Below are 23,687 nucleotides of genomic sequence, written 5' to 3'. Positions count from 1 at the left end.
TTACTAGATCTTCATTTGAGAAGGTCTCTAAAAGATGAAAAGGAAATTCATTTCTCTTCCATTTCTGGAGTTTTGCTTCCATTTCTGGAGTTTCTGGAGTTCAGTCTTTTCAACTGAATCCCCAAATGACCCAAGGATTCTGCTCACCAACATAAACCATCACTGGAGAATTCTGATTCATTAAAGCTGACTGTTAATTAGCAAAGAGATTTTTAAAAATATATATTGAATCACTTTGAAGATGATTGTTCAGTTAGGAAATAATGATGTCAGAGACCAATAACAGGATGGTTTATCAGTAGGATGGTTCATTCAATTTAGGGAAAATTCAGAGACTAAAAGCTGGAACTTGTATGTTTCAGCGTCAGTAAGAATCTGGGGTTGGGAAGAACCTTCTGGTACTGTGGGCACAGCAAGGCATGCTGTTATAATCACAACTGGTTAAACAGTGAACTGAAAGATATCCCGGTCAGAAACAGAATTTTAGTCTTTGGCTCTTAATGTGGTTTCATCTGGAGCTGTTCTTTGGCTCAGCACACTGGAATGTGAGTTCAACTAACTCACCACATATTTATTGAACCTCTACCATTGTGACAGATATACTACCAGGATCCCAGCAACAGCAAAAATGAACACAAGATACTTCACGCTTTTGAAAAATTTACATTCTGACAAAACAAGGATATAAATCCCTGAAATACGAAGCAGAGTGAGGAAAAAGCTTAAGAGAGAGATTGACAAGTCAGATACTACATCTATTTGAATAAATCAAGCAGGGTTTTATGGAGGTGACACACTGAGATGGTCATTGAAGGATGGGTAGGACAGCAACAGATGGAAACTAGAGACAAAGAGGGAATTTTATAAGCAAATATGTGCAGCCGGAATAACCAGGGCATATTTTCATAAGAAAAGCAAGTATTCTATTTTGAATAGAATATACATTACATGTGATTATATAATAGAAGAGGAGTCTGGATTTTTCTTATATGTGCAAAGAGTGTTATATAGGTAATGAAGGATTTAGTCAGTGAAAGTCATAGGATTGAGACTAGTAGTTACTATATGATTGTTTTTTTTCCCTAGATAGTAGACCATACCTCTATGTATGGAGTAAGACTTCAGAAATCCATGTCTAGACAAAACTATGAAAACAACTAAGCCTGTGTTTGGTATAGTTTATGTCTCTTTTGACCCTCCACCATGGCCTTCTCCATCTTCCCATTCTTTTCTAAGTAGAACTTATATCTGATCTGATTCCTGGTGAGGAATGACTGAGAATGATGTGCGGATTAGGAAAGTGGGAATAAATAGTTCTAAGGAGCATCCCCATATTATCAGGAGGATTCTTCAAGTAAGAGGCTTCAAAATTCTAATGTATCACATTAAAAAGGCCAAATATGAGGCAGTAGGATAAAAAGTTTGCTGTGGAAGAACACTGGTATGGTTCCCTTGAGTCATAGAAAGTAACATACCATCTACATGTCTTCCTTTTATATCTCACAGGGGCCATTGGTTGTGAGAGTTAGAGCCTGACTCAGAGTATGGATGACTCAGGACAAACTGTTTCCAAAAGTGAAAATCACTCAAAGTATAGGTGTCATTCTTTACTGGTCATGATTTTTTTTTCTTTCCATGAACTAGTGAAGGAGCACGAGGCAGTTAGGATGGTGGAAAGGAAGCTAAAACTCAGAAGGTTCTGGGTTTTAGATACAGATTTGGTAGCAATTTGTTTAAATACACACACACACACACACACACACACACACATACACACACACACAATTAGAAGTGGGTATATAAGTTGTAAGACTCATTTTACCTCCCTACTATCATGTAAGAAGGCATAAATTTTACAGGGTGTCCCTTCCTGTAGTATGGTGGCATAAAGGAATGTCAACTCTTTGAGTGTCCCTTTCATGGTGCCTGTCCACTACAGAGGGCTGTAGGGGGGTGTGAGCTGCTGACGGTTAACTGACAAGGGAACTGGGGACCTGCATCTTCAGTCAGCTCCACAAGGTGGCATTCTGTCAGGAAGATGTTCCGCTGGGCAGGTGGCCCCTGTTGGTGGTGCTGAGAGTGCCCCTGTTTGCAGGGAGAGATCACATTCCAGAATGCTGCCCGGAAGCGGCGCGAGAGTAGATTATAGATAATGGGGTTGACGGCTGAGCTCAGGTAGAAGAAGACACCTGGAACACAGGAGATTAAAAAAGAGACATGTTGAGGAGTGAGAGGCATGGTAGAATGAAGCATAGCTATTTAACAAAGGCCTAGCATACCTGTGAGTGCCTCTTTTGGAAGTAATAACACATACAAGATTCTAATTGAGAATACAAAATGCTCTGAACAGATCTACCACCTGTGTGTTTAGGAATCAAACACAGAAAGATTAAAGAGTCTTGGAAAATTTTAGGCCGGCATGGGATCTCTCTGAGATGCTTGGCAAATTCCTTTGATCCCCACTTGTTTAATTAAAGAACATGCTCTGATAGCATTAATGAGAGAGATGCTTAAGTATCAGAGGAAAGAGAGATGTTTTTATCTCATTGGAGCTTTGCTTAAATCTATAATTTGAAACTGCAAGTAATGGAGGAATGGTAAATCAGTTAAGTCGTAGTCCCTGCTGAGATATCTTATAATGCTAACTATCTCTTCAAAGAAATATTCCCCAATGCACTTTTCCTACCTAGTCTTTTCCCTTGATGGCTCCTCCCACCTTACTTTTAACTTTATTAATTGTATTTTTACATTTATTTTTCTCCACCAAATGCCTTGCACACTGACACTTTCCTGTTTGGCACGCATGTTTCTTTTATTTCTATGTCTATTTTATTCCCCAAGACCCAAGATGAGCCTAAGGTTGAGAATCAGAGAACTTTGTTTCTGATCTTACTTAGCCTTGCTCATTCTGTGACTTTAGATGGAAGTGGTACTTCTATTCTTTTCTCTGTAAAATGAGAATAGTAATACCACTCTAACCCACCTCCCTGAATTACTGTGAAGATAAAGTTGAGACGCTATCCACAGAGGGATTGAGAATGGCTAAGAATGTAAAAAAAAGTGATAGGTACTGTCATTAACATGTTCGTTGTTGTCCTCATTTATATAGTTCAGGACACACAGAGTGCCATACACCCTATGCACAGAACTGAGCAGGGAGGAATATAGAAGGAGAATATTGCTATGGGCTGTTAATTCATTCAATAAGTAAATGTGATTGAATCCTTATTCTCTGCCAGAAACTTTGAGGCACATTGGTAGGCAGTGGATTTAGAGGTCTCCAAGGACATGGAATAGTATTACAGAGGCAAGACCTATGCCTAACTTCAACAGTAAACAAAAGAACTCTACCAAACTATATCTGTTTATATATATATGATATATATATATATATATATATATATATATATATATGACTCATATATATATGACTGACAGTCATCCTATGGAAATTCACATAATGGCATAAACACAAGGACCATGATGGTCATGAAGGATTTAATGGGGTGCTTAAATGTTGCCTACCCTGAAGTGGGCAGGAGATAACTGGGGAAGAGATAAGAGAGTACTTCAGGTAGAAGCTAAATGTACGGAGGCAGGAATGGTTATATTGTGCAGGAATAATGCAGACATGCACAACCCTCTAATTAACCAGTTTGACAAGTATATGATTTATGAATGGAAATACATAACTTGAGGATCAAAAGGCAAGTTGGGGGCATTTTTTTGTAGCATTTAGAAGGTTTAGACTTCATCTGGTTGGCAATGTGGGGGAAGAGAGATGATTTTTAACTGGAAAATATTAATATAAATGTTGTAATTTGAAAATCTTAAAATGGTTGTCTTGATGCATCTGGAGATGTAGAGTCAACTAGTTGTCTCATGTGATCTTGTAGTGTTTTCCAATGTATTTAATCACTTTCTTTTTTCGCAGCTTAACCACAAAGATAAGCTAAGAGCTATAAATATTTTTGAGATTTCACCCGGAATTAGTAATTAATTTAACATGGAGGAATATACTAATGTCAAGGTATAAACCATAACACAAGGCTTCCTGAGTACAAAAGAAAGGATGATTGAATATAGATAACATACACGGCACTCAATATACCTAGGAACACTGTTGTTTTTGCTTTATGCACACCTGCAACTTAACGTGCACAAGTTGCTTTTATCTGTTTTTTCTGGTGAGGTCTTTGATGATCTAATGTGCCCATAGAAGCAGCCAGTGACTAGCCAAGGTAGAGGGACAATGTGGTCTGCACGTAAGTCTAACAGTCACCTTTGCTGAGAAAGAGGGATACAGGTGACCATTTTCTGCTCCATTTTGGGAGAAAGAATCTTGAACTTGAAGTTGGACAACTTGGGCTGGAACACAGTTTTTACTATTTGCCAACCAAGTGACTTTGGGCAAGTCATTTCTTTCTTGTGGAACTGTTCTTTCAGCTGTAAAAGGTGATGATAATATGTACTTACTAAGCTTTTGTGATGACTATAGAAAGATATATAGCATTGTGCAGCTTAAAAAGGCTCTTTAATAGCTATTATTTCATTTACTTCTTACCAACAGCCCATGGTTTGTATAGGGCAGGCATTATTGCCATTTTCCAGTTGAGGAAACTATGGCATGAAGGAATCCACATTCTTCAGATCACACAGGATATTAATAATGGAAATGAGGTGCAAATCCAGGTCCTCTGACTTAATGATCTTTCCATTGCTATTTCCACCCTATTCCATGGTATCCTTAACAAGCAACATTAAAGTAGCCTAAAAACAGATCCTGATGCCTCACGAATGCCCTTTGGTTAGTTTTCATGAGGATTTAATACTTGCTGAAGACAATATGAGATTTTAGGGACATCGATATTTAATAAAAACCAATTCAGTTATGTGGTCTTTGGATGCAAAACAAAGGAATCACTTCTTAGACCATTTTCCTGCTGTAATCACCAGGCTTAGAGTTGAGGTCTTCAATAAAGTAGGCTCTACAATAGTGATTTGGTATATTTCTTTTGGATAAGTAACATGCCTAATCAATACATGAATAAAAAATCAAATGTGTTCTTTATTGTATGGTGGGGTCCGCATAATAATTAGTATATATAAGTAGAACCTAAGTGCGATTAAAAAGTAGATACTTGTGATATAACCAAACCAGCCAAAATTTTACCTGACACCACATGGATGAGATTGAACACAGCAGCCAGGGATTCAGTCCACTCCTCCACAAAGCTGAAGAAGAGCCGATCAATGTGGAATGGGGCCCAACAGACAGCAAACACTAAGACCAAGACAACTGGAAAAGGATGATGAATGAAAGAGCAAAGGACAGTCAAGGCAAGGATAGGTATATAATGCCCACTCTGAATCCAGCCATTCCTTCTAGCATTTCCCCTCCACCATCTTTTTAATCATTTAATCATTTAATCATCTAGATCCTAAAGAACCTCTACATAGAACATTTACACATGAGAGTGAATTGTATAGGATTTAGGGTCAGTTTCCATATGATTGTATAAGATTTCTTGTACAATATGAGTTTACTTTAGAACGCTTAAAATAGTACTGACTTTGTTCAAAGCTGAAAACATTCTATTGTGGAAAATATGTTGTAAGAAGGCTGCTGGTACCACATAAATGGGTTATATGCATAAAATGATTGGGTTCAAGCAATTGGTGTTCTTTTAAGTCCTAGATTAATAACAAACTATTGATACAGTATATAGTATAAATGTTGTATGAATTTATCTTTTTACTCTAGAAATAATTAGAAACTTATGCAAATTCAGTCATTCTGTAAGGGGTGGGAGGGACATAAAGAAAGAAAAATCATGAGCGTTATATTGCTTTACAAGCATCTTTTGATTGAGGTGGAGATGTGTCTATTATAACTTTTCTATGGTACAGATTGCCTCACAATTTTTTTTTGTTTTTACTTTTTGTTTTTATAAAATTACAGATTCACAGAAATACACTATTGCCCAGGGTTTTTTTTTTGTTTTTGTTTTTGTTTTTGTTTTTTTTAATTTTCAGCTCCTAAGACAGAGATTAGTGCTACCACATTTTCTCTTTGGGGCATTTAATCTTCACCAATATAAATATGTATGTTTTTTTGTTTTCTCTTCTGAAGTTGTAAAATACTTTTATTTCCCAAGACATGATGCTTGAGATTTCCCTCAGGAAAGTCTTGTAGGGACTAGCGTGGAGATAGGAATATAGATGAAACAAGATTAGTTGTGAGTTGGTAATATTTAAAGCTGGGTGATGGGTACACGGGTGATCATTTTACAATTCTCTTAATTTGTGAGTGCATTTGAAGTTTCCATGGTAAACGGTGTGGTATGCCTGTGTGGTGTAGTTTCAAGAATATCTGAATGTTTCTTTTGAGTTTACCAACCCCCCCTCCGCCGCCCTTCTACCAGAAAAAGTCCCTAATCTGCTCACTACTGCCTACAAATCCCTTTAGTTAAAAATTTAATTACTGTTAACATGGAACACTCCAACCCCAAAGGCAAATACTTTACTGTATATTTTATCACAGTGACTTTAATGTGCATACACTTCAAATCTTTTTGCAAGAGCAGATTATGATCAAGGAGGAAGGAGAGAGAGAGATTATGAAGACATGAGATTTCTTAATAGGGAAAGTCAGGTGCCAACAGGGGCTAAGCGATTTCTAAGATGATGACTACTAGAATTGAAAAGACAGGCTTTAGTGACTTCACAGGATTTTTGCTCATAAACACCACATAGTTAGAGTAAGTGTTTTATATACCTATTAGCCTGAAGGATTTGTTTCTTTCAAATCTTTGGTTTTGACTTGGGAAGTTTATTATAAATCTCCTTTCCTCCTTTCTCATCAATATTTCTCATACGCTAGTGCAGGACTATATATATATATCTTAATATTTATTTATTTTTGAGAGTGCGGGAGGGGCAGAGAATGAGGGAGACAGATAATCCCAAGCAGGCTCCAGCCGTCAGTACAAGAGCCTGAGCCCAACGACAGATCTCACGAACCCTGAGATCATGACCTGAGCAGAAACCAATAGTCGATGCTTAACTGACTGAACTGAGCCACCCAGGCACCCCAGGACCACATATTTTTATAGCACTCTTTTGGGAGAGTGTAGAGCAGTGCCCGGATTTTTAAAAACACCTTATCTATACAAAAGAGTGTATTGTTTTATATAAAATCATATGATGTTATAGGTGGTATGACTGCTTACAGTTACTCTTGGCCACATGTTCTTAATCTGGAATTAAAAGATCCTAGGGAGTCCAAGGATGGGTGTCAACAGGTTCGTGATCCCCTGAAAAGGATTATACAATGTTTGTGTATGTGTATTTGCACATTTTCTGAGGGGAGAGTTCACAGCTTTCATTGTATTTAAAAAAATTAAAAAAGCAACTCATAACACAAAATAGGTTAAAAATAACCTGCTCGGTTTAGAGAGGAAAAGAAATGCTCAAAATCTCAGAGAGTGAGATTTGCCAAATACCTCAGAGAGTATTACAATGACACAATTCAGGGCATTGTTTGAGGGTTAAAAAGTGAAATAGAAACAAAACAGAAAGGTCCTAGGAGGCTGAGAAAACCAAGGAAGACCAGACCTCAACATCTTGTTTCAGAATTTTGATTCTGACCCCAGCAACGCTTTCTCAGTACCAAATGCAACTCCTTTGCTTTCACAAACAAACAAACCCCAAACAAAATGAAGGACTCACATAGCATCTTGGTGACTGATTTTCTGGCAGGTCTTTGAATATTTGCAGTCATTTCATCTGCCCCAAGCAGTTGGTCCTTCTTTAGCTGCAAGGGAAGTGGAAAAGTTGCTAAGGGAGGTAAACATTTTTTTCCTCCTGTTAAGATCTGAGAAATGTAGCTCTAACACTCATTTTGCAGACAAAAAACTGGGACACAAAGAAACGTAAGAATTTGTCAAATGTTTAACAATAAGTTGGAGGTGGAGTTGGATCCAAGTCACCTAAACCAACAGGATCAAGGGTTGTGGCCACGTTGCAATGCAACCACTTATCATAGGCTATTCTGTAGAACCCTGGTTATATAGTATGTTAACGGGTATTCTATAAAAAATGTGAAATTCTAACGTAAAAAAAAGTTAGGTAGGCAATTCATTCATTCATTCATTCATTCATTCATTCATTCAATAATAATCAGATATCTTTTAGAATGGAATCCCTCTGCTATAGGGTAGGTAGGCAGTAGAAAACAAAAACAGATATTGTTTCTGCTTCATAAATTTTATAGTCTTTATTGTGAGTCTTCTCAGTGTCTTTAAGGTGCTGATGGACATTATGAACATTTTCCTGGGGGTTCATGTATCACCCTTCCCTCATCCCCACCTTCCACACCCCACATCTCCAACCCCAACCTCAAAGGAGATAGTGCTTCTTTGACTAAACAATTTCCCCCCACCCAACCCTTTTCAGTGGAATACTTACTATATCTTAAGAAGTGCAATCTGAGAAATTCTATGTTAATAATGTTACTGATAAGACTGCACATGTTTCTGAATTTAGATGTGGAATATACTCATCCTGTTGCAAGAGGTGGTGATCCTTGAAGTCTCTAAAAATGTCAAATATTAACACCACTGTACATGCAATTTTTCCCACCCTGTTCAAGTCCCATCTACTTCTACAAGACTCTGGTGGCCCTGCAGCCCATTATCCTCTCCTTCCTCTCAACTCCCTTAGCACTGAAGATCTGCATCGTTTACCTAGTTGTGGAATTTTCTTCTTTTCAACTTACATATTTTTAGTTTGTGGGGTTATACAACTATAAAGAAACGATAAAGAAAGCTTTAAGGACTCATGACAAACTACTATCAAGTATCTACAAGATAGTACAGTATGTGTTTGTGCTTGATTCTCTAGCACTTATTCTCTTCTTTTCCTACCAATGGTACCATGATTTTCCTTTAGGAAATTAACGCTTTCTCCATTCCTAGGCATTCATTAATTTGGATGGCAATGATCCCATCTGCAGCTCCAGGTTCAGACCCTAAATAATTTAGCTCCTTTCTATCAGTCACAGTGATTAGATGATTGGAATCAATGGGGTTTCAGATTCTTGCTTGTACTTCTAGGAATTGAAGCTTTATTTTTCTCTTATTGGGACCCCTTCTTGTTCTCTGCATGGAATTCTGGAATACAACAGCTATTTTTTTTTTCCACCACAAGGAAAGTGCTGGGAGCCACGAATGACCTGTTGAGGTTGAAATCAACATTATGGAAAGAAGAGCAAAGAAATAGAAATAAAGCTAGGTCTTTGAGAATATTGTGTGTTTTACAGAATTAAGCTTCATCAAAAGCCAGCTCCACCTCTTGATTTTTCAGGTCTATACTGCCCTTCATATTTTGCCAGATTGAGTTGGGGGTTCCCTCATTAGCAACGTAGAAAGTTCTGACACACTTATCAGGGCCATCAGGTGGAAGGAACATTCAACTTATTCTATATAGTCTTGGGTAGATTAGGATCAGATTGTTGAATTATAAGAAAATGTATTCCAGTTCAAGATAAAAAAGAGTTTGGTGTGGGTATGTGCAACAGTAGAACAGACTGCTCTAAGAATCAGTGACCTTCCTGAGCTGGATGGCATTTTTATAGAACGCTTTAGAGAAGGTATTTAAAATTAAATAAGAGTTGGGGGCACCTGGGTGGCTCAGTCAGTTAAGCGTCCGACTTTGGCTCAGGTCATGATCTTGCCATCTGTGAGTTCAAGCCCTGAATTGCACTCTGTGATGATAGCTAAGAGCCTGGAGCCTGCTTTGGATTCTATGTCTCCCTCTCTCTGCCCCTGCCCCACTTGCGCTCTCTCTCTCTCTCTCTCAAAAAATAAATACACATTAAAAAATAATTTTAAATTAAATAAGACTTGGAAGAGAGGGCCATTAAAAGTTGCCTACAGAGTTAAACAAAGGAGTATCCTGTCTCTCTGACAAACATGTTAGCTCCTAGAAGTCAGGTAGCTCTCAGGACCACACCAGCCCTGAAGCATCACTTGGATAATTAACAAACCTGACCAACCTTTCTCTGAATATACTGGTGCTCTCTACGTACACCCATGTCTTTACAAAGTAAGGGACTAAGGAGTCTGTGAGATTTAACCCTTCCAAGGTCATCTAGAACTTGGAAACAAGAAAGAAAAATATTGTGCAGTTATTAGGAATAGACAGGCGGAAACTGGCAATAATGTTATTAATGTAATAGTAAAACAAAATAATGCAGGTGTAGTGCTCATCTCAGTTCCTGGCACATGCTATTCAATAAGTTATATATTGTCATTCTGGTTATTGTCCTCAGTTTACTCAAAAGACATAATAAAAACTGAATTTTGGTGAAACAGGGTTATTTATTCATATCTGTGGGCTCACTCATGTGGATTACTGAGTCCCTTCCAGAAATTCTCCCTCTCATGGTAACTGTCACCCACAAGCAGTACTTGTGTTGAGACAAAGAAGCAAACAGATGCACTGAGACAAAAACCTTATTGTTTAAGAGTAATAAATCAAACTGCACATCTTACTAACTCATCAATTAAATCTGCTAAAGGTTCTAATTATTTCCTACTATTTTAATCTTATTTTTAAAGTTTATTTATTTTTGAGAGAAAGAGTGAGAGCTCAAGGGCAGGGGAGGGGCAGAGAGAGAGGGAGAGAGATAGAGTCCCAAGTAGGTTCTGCACTGTCAGCACAGAGCCTGATGTGGGGCTTGAACCCACGAACCATGAGATCATGACCTGAACCAAAAGCAAGAGTCGGACGTCTAACCGACTGGGTCACCCAGGCACTCCCCATACCATTTTTTAAATTTTGTCATTATTACAAGAGAGTCATTCCATAATTTGATTTCAGTCCATAATTAAGAACAAAGAACAACTATTGAGATCTATTAGTCCCTTCTTTGGGTGGGTTTAAAAGTTCTCATTGGTAATTTCTCTACTTAAAGTAATAGTTTCCTTAAATCAAACATAAAGCAAACAGTTCATACAGTTCTTTTATGAACAGGCTTCCTGTACAGTGTAGTTTGCAATGAAAAGAAAATTATATTAATGATTTCTTACTTTTCAGCTTCCATAGGTTTTAGTGATACAACTAACCAACTAGGGGGAAGAGTGAAAACTGAATATTTATGCATCTTATACATTGTTTCAGTGGAATTTGAAGGAGGGGGTATAGTAGAATAGAATGCACACAATTTGGCCAATATTAACTACTGCTTTATGTTTGAATTATTTTATTTCCCTTCAGATGTATAGCAAAGTAGCTATTCACCCCTTAAGTATTCTCCCCACCCGTGCACTTCTAAAAGTCAAGATACAAAAAGAGGAGTGAAAAATTGTGGTTACTCTACAGGAAGTTCAGAGGCCTTCCTCTCCACTCACTTTAGCTGTGTGAGATAAAAGGTGAAGGGGAGGGCCATGTGGGGGATTCAGGTTGATCCACCACATTTATATAGTTTGTGGAGACTAAGCTCCAGAATACCAAGATATACTCCTAGCTTTTGTGTAAATATTTCCACAATCTGAACAAGATCTGTTTAATAAAAAAAAAATAGTGCAACTCTGTTTGGCATGGCTGGATTCTGCTACAATTCATAGTATATCCTCTTCAATTCAAGTGTTAATGTTGCCTGCAGGAGTATAAGTACCAGGTGAGAGACCCAAAAGAGCTTCCCTCCCAGATGGGAAGAAACTTGCCTTGGGGTTGTCTACTTTCCATCTCTAACAGGTTTGAGCCTTGGAGAGCAGCTCAGTGGGTACTTGTATCCTGGAATGATGCAGCAGCACACATATGGCTCCCCTCTTTCTTCCTTGGTCCTGGGATTCCATCAAAGGGAAATCACCAGGAACCATGACCACGTACACAGGGACCAGGTGCAGCTAGAGTCAGGGAGAGTTTTCCTGAGGAAGTGTGGGTGAAGTAGGATTTAAAATAGGAGTTAGAATTAGCAAAGCAAAAGGGATTGTGATTGTCAACAGTAGCAACATTTTGGGCAATGATGCAGCAAAGGGTACAGCCTGTGCAAAGGCCCCGAACGCCATAGTCTAGGGCCTATTTCTCCTAACTCCGTCTACAGATTTTTAATTCCTCTAGAAGTGCTATTCTAAGTCGAGAGTTTTTCCCTGGTGTCCTCTGGGTAACAGCTCATCCTTCCTGAGAATAGGAATGCTCGAAGTTTCACTGTACACACAAAGCAAACTAGATAGTGTCTAAGCTGTCATCTGAACTGTCACTTAGCTCCTGATACAAGGTAGCCTTAAGTTCATTACAGCAAAACAAAATGAAACACAAAGTAATTGGTTGGGGTGAGGGATACGTGTTTCCTACTCAAAGTTAAATACTTCTCCCAAATTAACCCAAGATAAATGATTGGTGTTGGATGAGATGGTATTGATAAGTTTGGGGTAGAGATTTCTCACAGGGCTCATGATATGTGGAATGATACAGAAATCCTTTTCCCCCAGTGATACACACACATTCCCCCAGTGATACACACACATTCTAAAGCTAGTCTGGGGTGACATGTATCTCTGGGAATAGAGGAGCCATCCCTCTAAGAGGAGAATGACAAAACTCCCTGCCTGATTAAATTTACTCCTGTGTCTGGACATCTGTGGTACTTAGAATTTGTTCTTCTTAGTTGGATTCTGCCACTCATCTTAGGCACAGCATGTATTTAAAAGGACCACTTGTGGGGCAGTCATTTCTGATATTCACCTTTCTCAAAGATGCACTGAGATGGGAGTACCTTGACTGTCACAGAATACATGGTGGCAGAGTCATCTTGAAACATATGATGTGAATGTGATGTTTGCTTTGTTTTCCCTTCATTATTAATTCTCGTTGTTCCTGCTCATGGATTTTTCTTTCTCATTTTTTTTTTTTTAGGTTATTACAGACTGCCAGAGCTATTGGGAGCCTTAGATATGATCTAATGTGACCTTTTCATTTTATAAATGTGAAAACTAACTCCAGGAGAGAGTTGTGTGGCTTGGCTAAAAGCATATTTTATGTGAGCTTCAGATCTGGGAATCTAAGTAGTCCTAAGACTGTTTACAAAACACAAGCTGCCTCCTTAAATGGGCATAAAACCGTCACAGTTAGATTTCATCTCTATGAATTTGGATGCAGAATGTACCAGGAGAGGAATTATATAGACTCACTACTACCCTCACCAAAAGTAGTTTCTCTCAGCTAATTTAGATTAGAAAAAAAAAAAAAAAAACCCAACTCATGAGTATCATATCACCATGAGTATAGGAAAGGAACCTTCTCTAATTATAAGATATGTTGGAAACAAAGTGATAGTGTTTTATTAATTCTGGCTATCACTTATCCTCACTTTCTTCTACTCTATCTTATGTGCTCTGTTCACTTCTTTGTCCCTCAGTTTCCATCTGATCAAGAGAAATCCAAGTTGGTCCCACTCAAGCCATATATATATATATATATATATATATATATATATATATATTGCATTTTAACCTGATATTTCAACCAAAGGGTCAAAGCAACCATAAGGAACAGTCTCACTTTAAAACTATATATCTGTCCTGGAGTAGAAGATAGAGATAGTTTATGTTATACACAGACCAAATTGGTACAGAGGAAAATTTCAGTGCAGGCGGTAGATGGGGACAGGAGACAACAGGATGTGGAGCAGTTTCTCCTGTGGTAGCCACTTTGTGCTGTTTAAAATGAGGCTCCCCCTCAGGCCTACTGAATCAGGATTTCCCAGGGGGAAGGGCCTGCACTTTGATACCCATAGTAAAATTTCCAGAAACTCCTAGATTTGAAAGCCACAGGCATAGAGGGAAGAATAATGGTAGATGAGTTGAAGGAAATGGTTTATAGTTGTGTTTAGTATTTGCCTGATTTGGGGCCGGTCCTTTAACTTCTGTTTGCCCTCTGAGCTCATTCTGTTTTCCTCTCTGCTTCCTTCCAATTCTGGATTTCTCCAAGTCTAAGTTCTTTTCTCTGAACTTTGAGTCAATGAGAGAAGAAGACATATACCACCCTAAGCCAGCGAGCTCGGATACTCACTTTGAGCCCCATGAGGTAGTAGAGGACACTGATGACAGTCATGGGGAGGATGTAGAAGAGGAAAGAGGTAACCTGGATGACGAAATTGTAGATCCATATGGGCTTGATGACCGCACAGGTGGCGGAGCCCGGGACCAAGGACCCATTGGGGAAGTAGTGCAGCTTGATGCCGTGAACGCTGGTGTTGGGCAGAGAGGAGAGGGCAGAGAAGCCCCAGACGAGGCCAAGGATCCTGAGAGCCCGCCGCCGGGTGCTCCTCAGTTTGGCCCGGAACGGGTAGAGGACGGCCACGTAGCGTTCCACGCTGACCGTGGTGACGCTGAGGACGGAGGCAAAGCACACCGTCTCAAAGAGGGCCGTCTTGAAGTAGCAGCCCACCAGCCCAAACAGGAAGGGGTAGTTGCGCCACATCTCGTAGACTTCCAGGGGCATCCCAAGGAGCAGGACCAGGAGGTCGGAGACGGCCAAGCTGAACAGGTAGTAGTTGGTGGGCGTCTTCATAGCCTGGTGCCGAAGAATCACCAGGCACACCAGGAAATTGCCGACGACTCCCGCGACGAAAATCAGCGCGTACACTGCAGTCACTGGGAAGAAGAAGTGGCTGCGTGGAGGCCCGTAGAGGAAGGCCAGGTAGTCCTCGGTGCTGTTCAGGTATTTCTGGGATGGATCTGCCAGTTCCTGCTGGTGGATCCAGGAAACGTTCTTGTGTTTTTCCATTACTGGTTTTAAACTGCAAGACCTGAGCCTCCTCTGATAGAGGCTTCTGTCCCAGGCTGAGCCAGAAAAGAAAGAGAAAGCAGGCAGGAAAGCACAGACTCAGGGGGGGGCGGGAAAGAGGCTGGGGAAGCGTGAGTACTTCAGAAAGGCTGGGCTGCTCAGACCCGGATCCCTTTGGAAGAGATAGAGGCCCCGCCCCTGCACGGGCTGTGGGCCAATGAGTGTGTGTCAGACGCTCAGCCAGAGGACCCCTGGGTTGGAGGGCTGGCTTTGAAGCAGGAGCTGGAGAGGAGCGGGAGACGTTTCTCTGGATTGGAAGGAGCTGGGAAAACCGCTAACACAGAGGGTGATACTCTCACTTAAATAAGCCGTGGGTACTTTGAGCGTGCGTTTTGCAGAGCTGTGGGCGTCTGGATGGAAATACAAAATAAAGTTGCAGGGTCATGGATAGGAGAGTACAAATTTCCACTGATCCTTGTCACCTGCACAGCGTGACAAAAATGGGAGATCAATAGATTTCTCAAGGTATCTTGTTCCCTTGGAAATCCAGGGCTCTCTGGGGAAAGCATGATCAATGTGCCTTTCTGGTTTGTTTGCATCCACAATAGAATCCAAAGCCTGGAAAAACCCTTGTGCGACATCTAGCCCTGCCGCCTGTCTCTCACTTCGGTCTTTTTTGGCAGTGGCTTGCTGTACTAAAAGGCAGTGGGGTTTAAAATCAGGCACACTAGTAGAAATTATGTAAAGGCATTGGGATTGTTGCTCAGGCTCTCCCAGCCTCATTTCCTTATCTGTAAATTGAAGATTTATTCACTCTATTTTATTCAACCAATACTTCTTGAGGGTTCACTGTGTTACCAGGCAATGTTCTAGGCTCTGTAGAAACATCAGCAGACAAGCAAAACAAAGATCTTTGTCATGTGGAGCTTTTCTTACTGTAGGGAATTCTGAAAATATGCAAGCAAACAAATAATAATACAATTTCAGATAATAACTTGTGAGGGGAAAGAAGGATATAGGACCATACACGCATAAGGCTGGGGGTGTTCTTTTATTAAGGATGGTCAAAAATTACATCAGGAAATGTCATTTGGGCTGAGGTCTGAATGATGAGAAGTCAGTCATAAAAGAGCAAAGGGTGAGGCGCCTGGTTGGCTCAGTCGGTTGAGCGTCCGACTTCAGCTCAGGTCATGATCTCGCGGTCTGTGAGTTCGAGCCCTGCATCGGGCTCTGTGCTGACAGCTCAGAGCCTGGAGCCTGCTTTGGATTCTGTGTCTCCCTCTCTCTCTCTGTCCCTAACCCACTCGCATTCTGTCTCTGTCTCTCTCAAAAATAAATAAACATTAAAAAAAATTTTTGAAGAGCAAAGGGAAGTGCATTCCCAGCAAAAGTAATAGCGAGCGCAAAAGTCCTGAGGCAATAATGAGCTGGATGTGTTTCAGAAACATCAAGAAGACAAATGCAGGTGGGACTTAATGAGTGGACGGGAGAGTATGAGTGATTAGCTTGAAGTGATTGGTGGGGACCAGATCATGTAAATTTTTCTAGGATTTGATATAGCGTTTGGGTCTGATTCAGACTGCAGAGAGAAATCTTTGGAAAGTTTTGAGCAGGAGAATTAAGAAGGGTGAAGTATTAATAGGATGTAGGCAGGAGGCTGGTGCAGTATTCTAAGTAAGAAATAGTAATGGCTGGGTTTACTATGGCAGCAGTAGATTTAAGAGATATCTGAATTCAGAAATATTTTTGCAAGGGATGGTACCTTATGTGGTTGTTGAGAAGATTAAATGAGAGTACTTATCTTAAAGCATCTTATCCTTAAGAGATGCTCACCAAATGTTAATTATTTTTTCCCTTTTATTTGTTAAGTTGAATGATAAAACTGAGATGAAAGAGGTCAAGTGGCTTGTCCAAGAATAATAGGTTGGTCACGATGGGGCAGTTTATGCTGCTGTAAGGAATGACATCTCAGTGGTTTAAAACAGTAACAATTTGTTTCTCACTACAAATTCGTCATTGGCCCCTAGGAGGGCCTGTCCCATGCTGTACTCACTCTGGGACCCAGGCTGATGGGATGATCACTATCTGGGACTTTGCTGATCATTGCAATAGAAAATGAGCTCTGGAAGGTCTCAGGTAATCATAAGTTCTAGTCCAGAAGTAAGTAATACATGCCACCTTTGCTCATGGCTCACAGCTCTTTGGCCAAGACTAATCATGTGCATCCACTCAAACACAATAGGGGCAGGAAGTGCTCTCCTACTGTGTGCACAGAAGATGGAGAACCGGGAAAATTTGTGGAACAGCCTTAACAGTGACTTAAATAGCAAGTCATGGCAGAGCCAGAACTTGAGCCCTGTCGTTCATGATGAGCTTTGTCGTTAAGATCACCATTAAGAAACTTTAATATATATATATATATTTCTGATAGAGTTTAAGTATCGGGATGCAGTATCTCATTGAGGTGCAGGGTCATTAAAATTATAAGGGTGAACAGGGGCGCGTGGGTGGCTCAGTCGGTTGAGCGGCTGACTTTGGCTCAGGTCATGATCTCCTGGTTTGTGAGTTTGAGCCCTGCATTGGGCTCTGTGCTGACAGCTCAGAGCCTGGAACCTGCTTCAGATTCTGTGTCTCCCTCTTTCTCTGCCCCTCCCACACTCAAGCTCTGTCTCTGTCTCTGTCTCTCTCTCTCTCAATAATATAATAAACAAATATTTCAAAAAAATAAAAAAAATTATAAGGATGACCAGTAGCAGATATGAACTCTAGGCTGGGGAAGATACACACTATACAGGAAAACAAATTAAAGATTCAAAGGCATATCTCTGTTGTGAAAGGTAGATTTAATCAAACAGAATGATGTCTAATAAGGGATGCGATAACAGGCTTGATGCAGGGAGATGATATAGAAGTGATAAAGGCATAGACTCTAGTGTAGGCTTAGGGTTCAAATCCTAGGCATTCCTCTTACTAGCTGTGTGACCATAAGGAACTTCTTTAACCTCTGTGAGTCTCAATTATCCCATCAGCAAAATGAGTAAAATAGCAGTACTGCCTTTTAGGATTGCTGGTAGAGTGAAATAGTTCCTGATGAAATGCTCAATACATATTATTTAAAATAGTACTGTATTTTAAATAAGTATGTAATAATAAGACATGTGATAAGATAATAATTTAATAATAAAAATGTAATTATTTGGGGGAGGTCAAAAAGACTGTTGCAAGACTTAAAGACTGGGAGATGTGGTTGGGAGTGTTACTGTGAAAAGGACTCCTCAGTTTTAATGAACTATCAGTACAGGAGAGCAAGTCATAGTAGCCGCTAAGAAAGTATATGCACATCAATTCCCCAGCTCACCTGAGTCTGGATCTGCACCTTCTAGCCATGTGAAGATGGCGAGATTGATGAGGGGCACAGTATCCTGAAGGCAATGTTTGACGCAGGTTGGGAATGTTTTGCCTGAAGAAGACGGAAGTGGGATATCGGGGTCACCTCCAAATATTTGACAACATATTTGGATGACACTTAAGGAAAGAGGAGAAGCTCATGTATAGAAAACCCAAGGTAGCCACCACTGGGGGTCAATTCCACTGGAATTTCCCGATAAGTAAATAGAAAACCTCTCAAAATTGTTCACCTCAATGAAAAGGAGCTTAAGTTTTTATCCACCAATTTCTGTCCCCCATTGTTTGAGGGCAGTACGTCCCTACATCTCTGAGGGGATGCTCATGGGTTGAACAAGCTTCCGTGTTGTCAGAGAAGGTTATGGGATAGAAATACAACCTGAACTTATGGCACACCTCTATCAGCAGAGGTAAGTCTGAGCATGGACAGGGCTACTTTTTGTAGCTGTGGCTTGCATCAGGTGGGCCAGGGGGATGTGGCATGAAGGTACCGGTAGCATCTACTAAAATCTATAAAATTAAAAGAAAATACTAGCTGATGTTTGTTAAATAATTATTCTTCCCAGGCACTACTTTAAGCATCTTACATGTATTAACATGCGTAATCTTTACAATAATCCTGTGAGACAGGCTTTCTTTTCATCTTTGCATTACAGGTGAGGAAAAGGCCTGTTTTGTTTGGTGTGCACTTTGGAGGATTTATAAAAGAGAAAGGAGAAGAGATCCTTGATTTAGACAAATTTTCACAGATACCTCTCTGGATTCACAATTTCCCAGAAAGTCAGTGGGGATTTCTGTGACAGGAGATGTCACGTATCTGGGAAGCAGATCATGGCAGCTGCTGATTTCTTTGGAAGCTCTTTGATAGAAATAAAATCAGTTTCCACTCTAGTCTCAATGACTGATATTGATTGGAAACAGAGAATGGCTAAGGGTGCTTAAACCACCAACAGATGGAGACTTTAGTAATTACATCTGTATGAAGGTAGATACCTGAGCGGCCTCCAGAATAGACAGTTTTCTCTGCAGATCAGAATGTGACTCCGTGAAAGTCAGCACATGACAATATGGTATGTTTTAAAAGAAGATAAAAGTCCCCATTGGCTGAAAGTCCTGCCCCAATAATGTTGAAAATCTTATTCCTTTAAGCTTCACACCTCTCAAAGGGAAAAATATCATTACCAACATCAGCAGCAGCAGCAATGGCAATGCCAACCTCCATGATTGAGTGCTGTGTGCCAGGAGCTATGTAAGTGCTTATCGGTTTGCAAACTGGTTCCCATACATGGAGAGCAAGGAGAGACTGAAGAACAAGACAGATCACTCTAGATTGGTAGGCATAGGTTTAACGAGCAAGGGAATGTATGTACAAGGCTTGTCCTGGGTGGCCATTAAACAAGCAGATTTCTGCACCTGCCTGCTAGAATCTTAAAAGAGAGGCCTTAACTGGGTTCAATCACATGTACTGTCTGGATGGTCTCAGCAACACCGTACTCTCTCAAGGCTGTGTTCTTGGAATAGCTCTCAGGCAGGTTCTGTGGACAGAACATAAATTTCAAGGACAGGAGAGGGTATGAGGAGTCCAGCTTATGGGTCAACTGGTGGTCACATCCTCTTGATGACCTCCTCCAACAGTATTTTACTTGAATTCTTTAATACAATCCTTGAAAAAAACCCATTGAGGAGATAGTTTTGTGATTCACATTTTACAGATGAGAAAATCTAGGATTTGTAAAGATTAGATGCCTCACAAATTCACATGGTTAGTTATTATCAGTTACAGGATCCAGACAGGATCTGAACCCAAGCAGACTTGACCCTTCATTATCTGACTGCGAGGCCTTTGCCACGAATCATGACTCAGGATTACCATGTAACAAATTCTATTTTATTCTCATATGAATTACTGAGTCTTGCGTTTCAGGGATCGCTACCTTTAAGCAGTGTTCCTCTGGATACAACATATTCATCCAAAGGTCAGTTCAGAGCTGACATGCATGCACTCAGTTCTGGGAATCTTATTTTAAGGGACTTCTTATTTAAGTTAAAAAATAAAATTTTATGCACCCAAGTTAATAGAACCTGTCAAAATGCTTTTACACTGAAGCACATCCATATTGTTCTTGTATAAATTAGCCGACAGAATAAAGTAAGTGGCAATTTGCCACATTAGTGCTATTTATATAAAGAGTCCTTGTAGATGACACCATTCAGCGTGCCAGCTGCTGTAGAAGGTATTTTGACTAAATCTAGTCAGCGTTTTTTTGTGGGCCAGTTGGAGAGACAGACTAATTAATAATATAAATAATATAAAATTATAGCAGGGTTACACAAAAGAGGTACTTTATTAATAAAAATATAAGATGTGATCTAGTTCTGAGATCTGAGAGGTGAGAAGAAACTAACATGAAGTTTTGGGTTGGAGGCCAGGAGAAGAATATTCCAGGGAAAGCAAAGAACATGTGCCAATGTCCTGTGGTGGTGGGGAGGGGGGGTCTAGTACCCATGAGGAATAGGTGTTGGGGGCATGTTGCGAGATGGGGACCATGGAGAGACCTGTAGGCCACACCAAGGTCTTTGTTTCTTCCTTTTGCTATTAAAAAAGCCAATGAAAATTACATTCTCTCTCTTTTTTTTAAATTTTTTTCTTAACGTTTATTTACTTTTGAGACAGAGAGAGACAGAGCATGAATGGGGGAGGGTCAGAGAGAGAGGGAGACACAGAATCTGAAACAGACTCCAGGTTCTGAGCTGTCAGCACAGAGCCCGATGCACGGCTCAAACTCACGAACCAGACTGGGAGATCATGACCTGAGCCGAAGTCAGACGCTTAACCGACTGAACCATCCAGGCGCCCCTGAAAATTACATTCTAAGCAGGAGAATGACATAATCCTCAGAAAGATCCTTTTTTTGCTACAGTGAAGAAATGGATGGAGGTGAGGAAGATGAGGGGATATAGGGTATTTCAGTAATCCAAGTAAGAAGTGATGATCATTTGGGCTTAGACGTGGCAGTGGAGATGGTGGGAGGAGTTAGAGATAGGAAGTACAGATAATAGGACTACTGAGTGTCCAGATCTATCATATTCTGACTACGTGAGCTTGAGAAGGTACTGGACCTCTCAGAGTCACTATTTATACCACTGTAAAAATTGAAACAATTTCAGTATTTATTTCAAGGCTCTATGAGTTCATCTGTGTACCTGACATATGGTTAAGTTCTTAATAAGTGATAGTTATTATTAGTATTCCTAGTTGAAGAAGTCCCCATAGTAACAATAATAGTGTTATCAAATAGGGTAAGGGAGAATTGACTGAGATGAAAATATTTCCAATAACTGGATTCATATAAGTAGAATTTCTGTGCCAAAAAATATAGGATTAAGAAGGATTAACCCTAAATATACTTTTTTGTAACTTTTTTTGTAAACCCGTGTTAGAGACTTAAAAAAAGTTAAGTTCAGGGGCACCTCCATGGCTCAATCAGTTGAGCATCCGAGTCTTGATTTCAGCTCAGGTCATGATCTCAAGTTGGTGGGATGGAGCCCTGTGTAGGGAGCCTGCTTGGGATTCTCTCTCTGCCCCTCTCTCCCAAAATAAATAAGTAAACATTTAAAAAAAAATGTTATATTCACCTTTCACTCTCTGGTTTTCTAAAAAGACTACTTAAATTTACAGTTCCTCTGTGAATTTGAATTTACATTCACATGCCCCCAAAGCCTTGCCAATACTACTTTTTGGGGTATGGTATTGTTTTCATTGGGTTAAACTTGACTGGTTTTTTTTTTTCTAAATGTTTAATGATCATTTTCTATTTTTTTCTTTGAAATGCCTTTTCACACAATTTCCCTAACATTAAGTAATAAATAAACAGCAAGCTAGACCTCAGCAAACATCACAGAAAAGGACACTAAAAGATGACATCCCAGTAAATTGTTGGAATTTTGATAAGAGTCAGATGAAGGCAGCCAAGATAGTAATGAGATTAGAAATCAGAAAAGTGATAGCACAGAGCCTGGGGAAAGATTTGGCCTCAGGGAATGAGCACTTCAGTAGGATACAATGATTGAGTGGTTTGTCAATCTCTAAGAGATTGTCATGTGGAAGATGAATTCAGTGTTTTCCATGTAGCTTCTTTGAGCCAAGTAAAGATGCTACTAACAAGTGAGTATTGACTTAAATTAAGGATGAGATTTCGAATGATTCTCTGAATTCTCTGAATAAAAATAAAGGAAGCTCTGTGAGAGGCAGGGACCCCTTAGCAGGGAAGATATTTAGAGAGATTAGAGACCTTTCTGCTGGAAAGGATTATAAATCAGACAAAAATGAATAAGCTTCTCACTACTCAGTGTTGTCCACAGACCAACAGCATCAGTATCATGTGGGAGCTTATTAGAAATGCACGATTTGGGGCCCAGCCCAGACCTCCTGAATCAGTGTGCTTTGTAAGAGGACTTCCAGGAGATTTGTTTCTACATTAGAGTATGAAAATCCCTGGACCAGATGTCCTGTCCAGTTCTGTCTTAATCAGTATGATCCTGTGAGTCTAGAAGTGATTGCAAGTGGAGGGAACTGGGCATAGTATGAGGACTAGGCGAGATGCTGGATGAGTGGGCAAGGCTTTTAGGGTTGTTCCAACTCTTCCAGCCATTCTTGCATCAAGTTCACAGCAATACCTGGGGTAATACTGGAAGGAGTAGGCATTGCTTTATACAGAATGAATTTTGAGCTGTTGACTCTCTGAGCTAGAGGAAACCCAGGGATTATCTGATTGCAGTGACTTGTCCTAAGTTAAAATAAAAATTGGTAATCTCTTTATGCTTTAGTTTCTAATCATGTTTGTTCTTTCCCTAGCTGGTTATCTCTTTCCGTCTCTCTCCTCCTCCCCTTCCCACCTCTGATACACACATGCACACACATACACGCATACGCACAGGCATGCACTTCTTAATTTAAACAACCTGCTTTTAAAATTAGTCTGGTAGCTGCCCTTAGGGCCAAACACCAAAATCAAGGAGAGAGGGGAAATGTAATATTATGGAAGGAGTTTTTTCCAGGAATAGCAAAGCAGGCTGTGAAGAGAAATATAAACAGCAGTTGAAGTTGAAAGGAATATAAACTAAGAATGCCAACACTCTTCAGAATGATATATGCTCTTCATTAGTTCTTCCTCAGACTCTCCAGCTGAGGTTTGCCATTGGTTATTTCAATGGAAAGGCTAGTGTCATGATGTAGGTCAGCGAAGAAAATGGGGACTAATAGAGTAACAGTGGATGGAATACCCTGTCTCATCAGTCAGAAAATGGGTACGTCAGCCCCAGTTCTGGCATCTAAGAGGACTATGTTTGGTCTCATGGGTCCTTGGGCAAGTTATTTTATATGTACACACTTCAGTAGCCTTATGCATAAAAGCATGGATTATTCCCAATTCACTTACAGGTTGTTTTGAGTTTCAATAACACTTTGTAGTTTCCAAGAGATGTTTGTG

General features: G+C 40.0%; 1 protein-coding gene across 1 annotated transcript; it reads right to left on the bottom strand.

Annotated features, from left to right (window-relative positions):
• Window positions 1–1,917: 1,917 nt before the first annotated feature.
• NMUR2 (neuromedin U receptor 2) lies at window positions 1,918–14,793 on the bottom strand. The gene is made up of 4 exons (XM_047073511.1): window positions 14,077–14,793; window positions 7,732–7,816; window positions 5,174–5,299; window positions 1,918–2,189 (listed from the first exon to the last, which is right to left on the bottom strand). The coding sequence occupies exons 1-4, from the start codon at window positions 14,791–14,793 to the stop codon at window positions 1,918–1,920; spliced, it is 1,200 nt and encodes a 399-aa protein (XP_046929467.1).
• Between the last annotated feature and the right edge of the window lie 8,894 nt (window positions 14,794–23,687).

The sequence above is a fragment of the Lynx rufus genome, unplaced genomic scaffold, assembly GCF_022079265.1.
Source record: "Lynx rufus isolate CCGP_SWC_20201006 ecotype Redwood Valley unplaced genomic scaffold, mLynRuf1.p SCAF_1, whole genome shotgun sequence".
Taxonomy (NCBI): domain Eukaryota; kingdom Metazoa; phylum Chordata; class Mammalia; order Carnivora; family Felidae; genus Lynx; species Lynx rufus.
The sequence above is the reverse complement of the archived record's forward strand: the minus strand, read 5'-3'. Positions and strand labels throughout refer to the sequence as shown.

What these genes read in the sequence shown, in the direction of transcription:
- NMUR2 (XM_047073511.1), bottom strand. Translation starts at nt 14,793, where the DNA reads ATGGAAAAACACAAGAACGTTTCCTGGATCCACCAGCAGGAACTGGCA. An exon ending in ATCAGTCACCAAGATGCTAT is followed by an intron (nt 5,300 to 7,731) that starts GTGAGTCCTTCA and finishes ATCCTTTTCCAG; the next exon opens with TTGTCTTGGTCTTAGTGTTT. An exon ending in TCTCATCCATGTGGTGTCAG is followed by an intron (nt 2,190 to 5,173) that starts GTAAAATTTTGG and finishes CCTGTGTTCCAG; the next exon opens with GTGTCTTCTTCTACCTGAGC.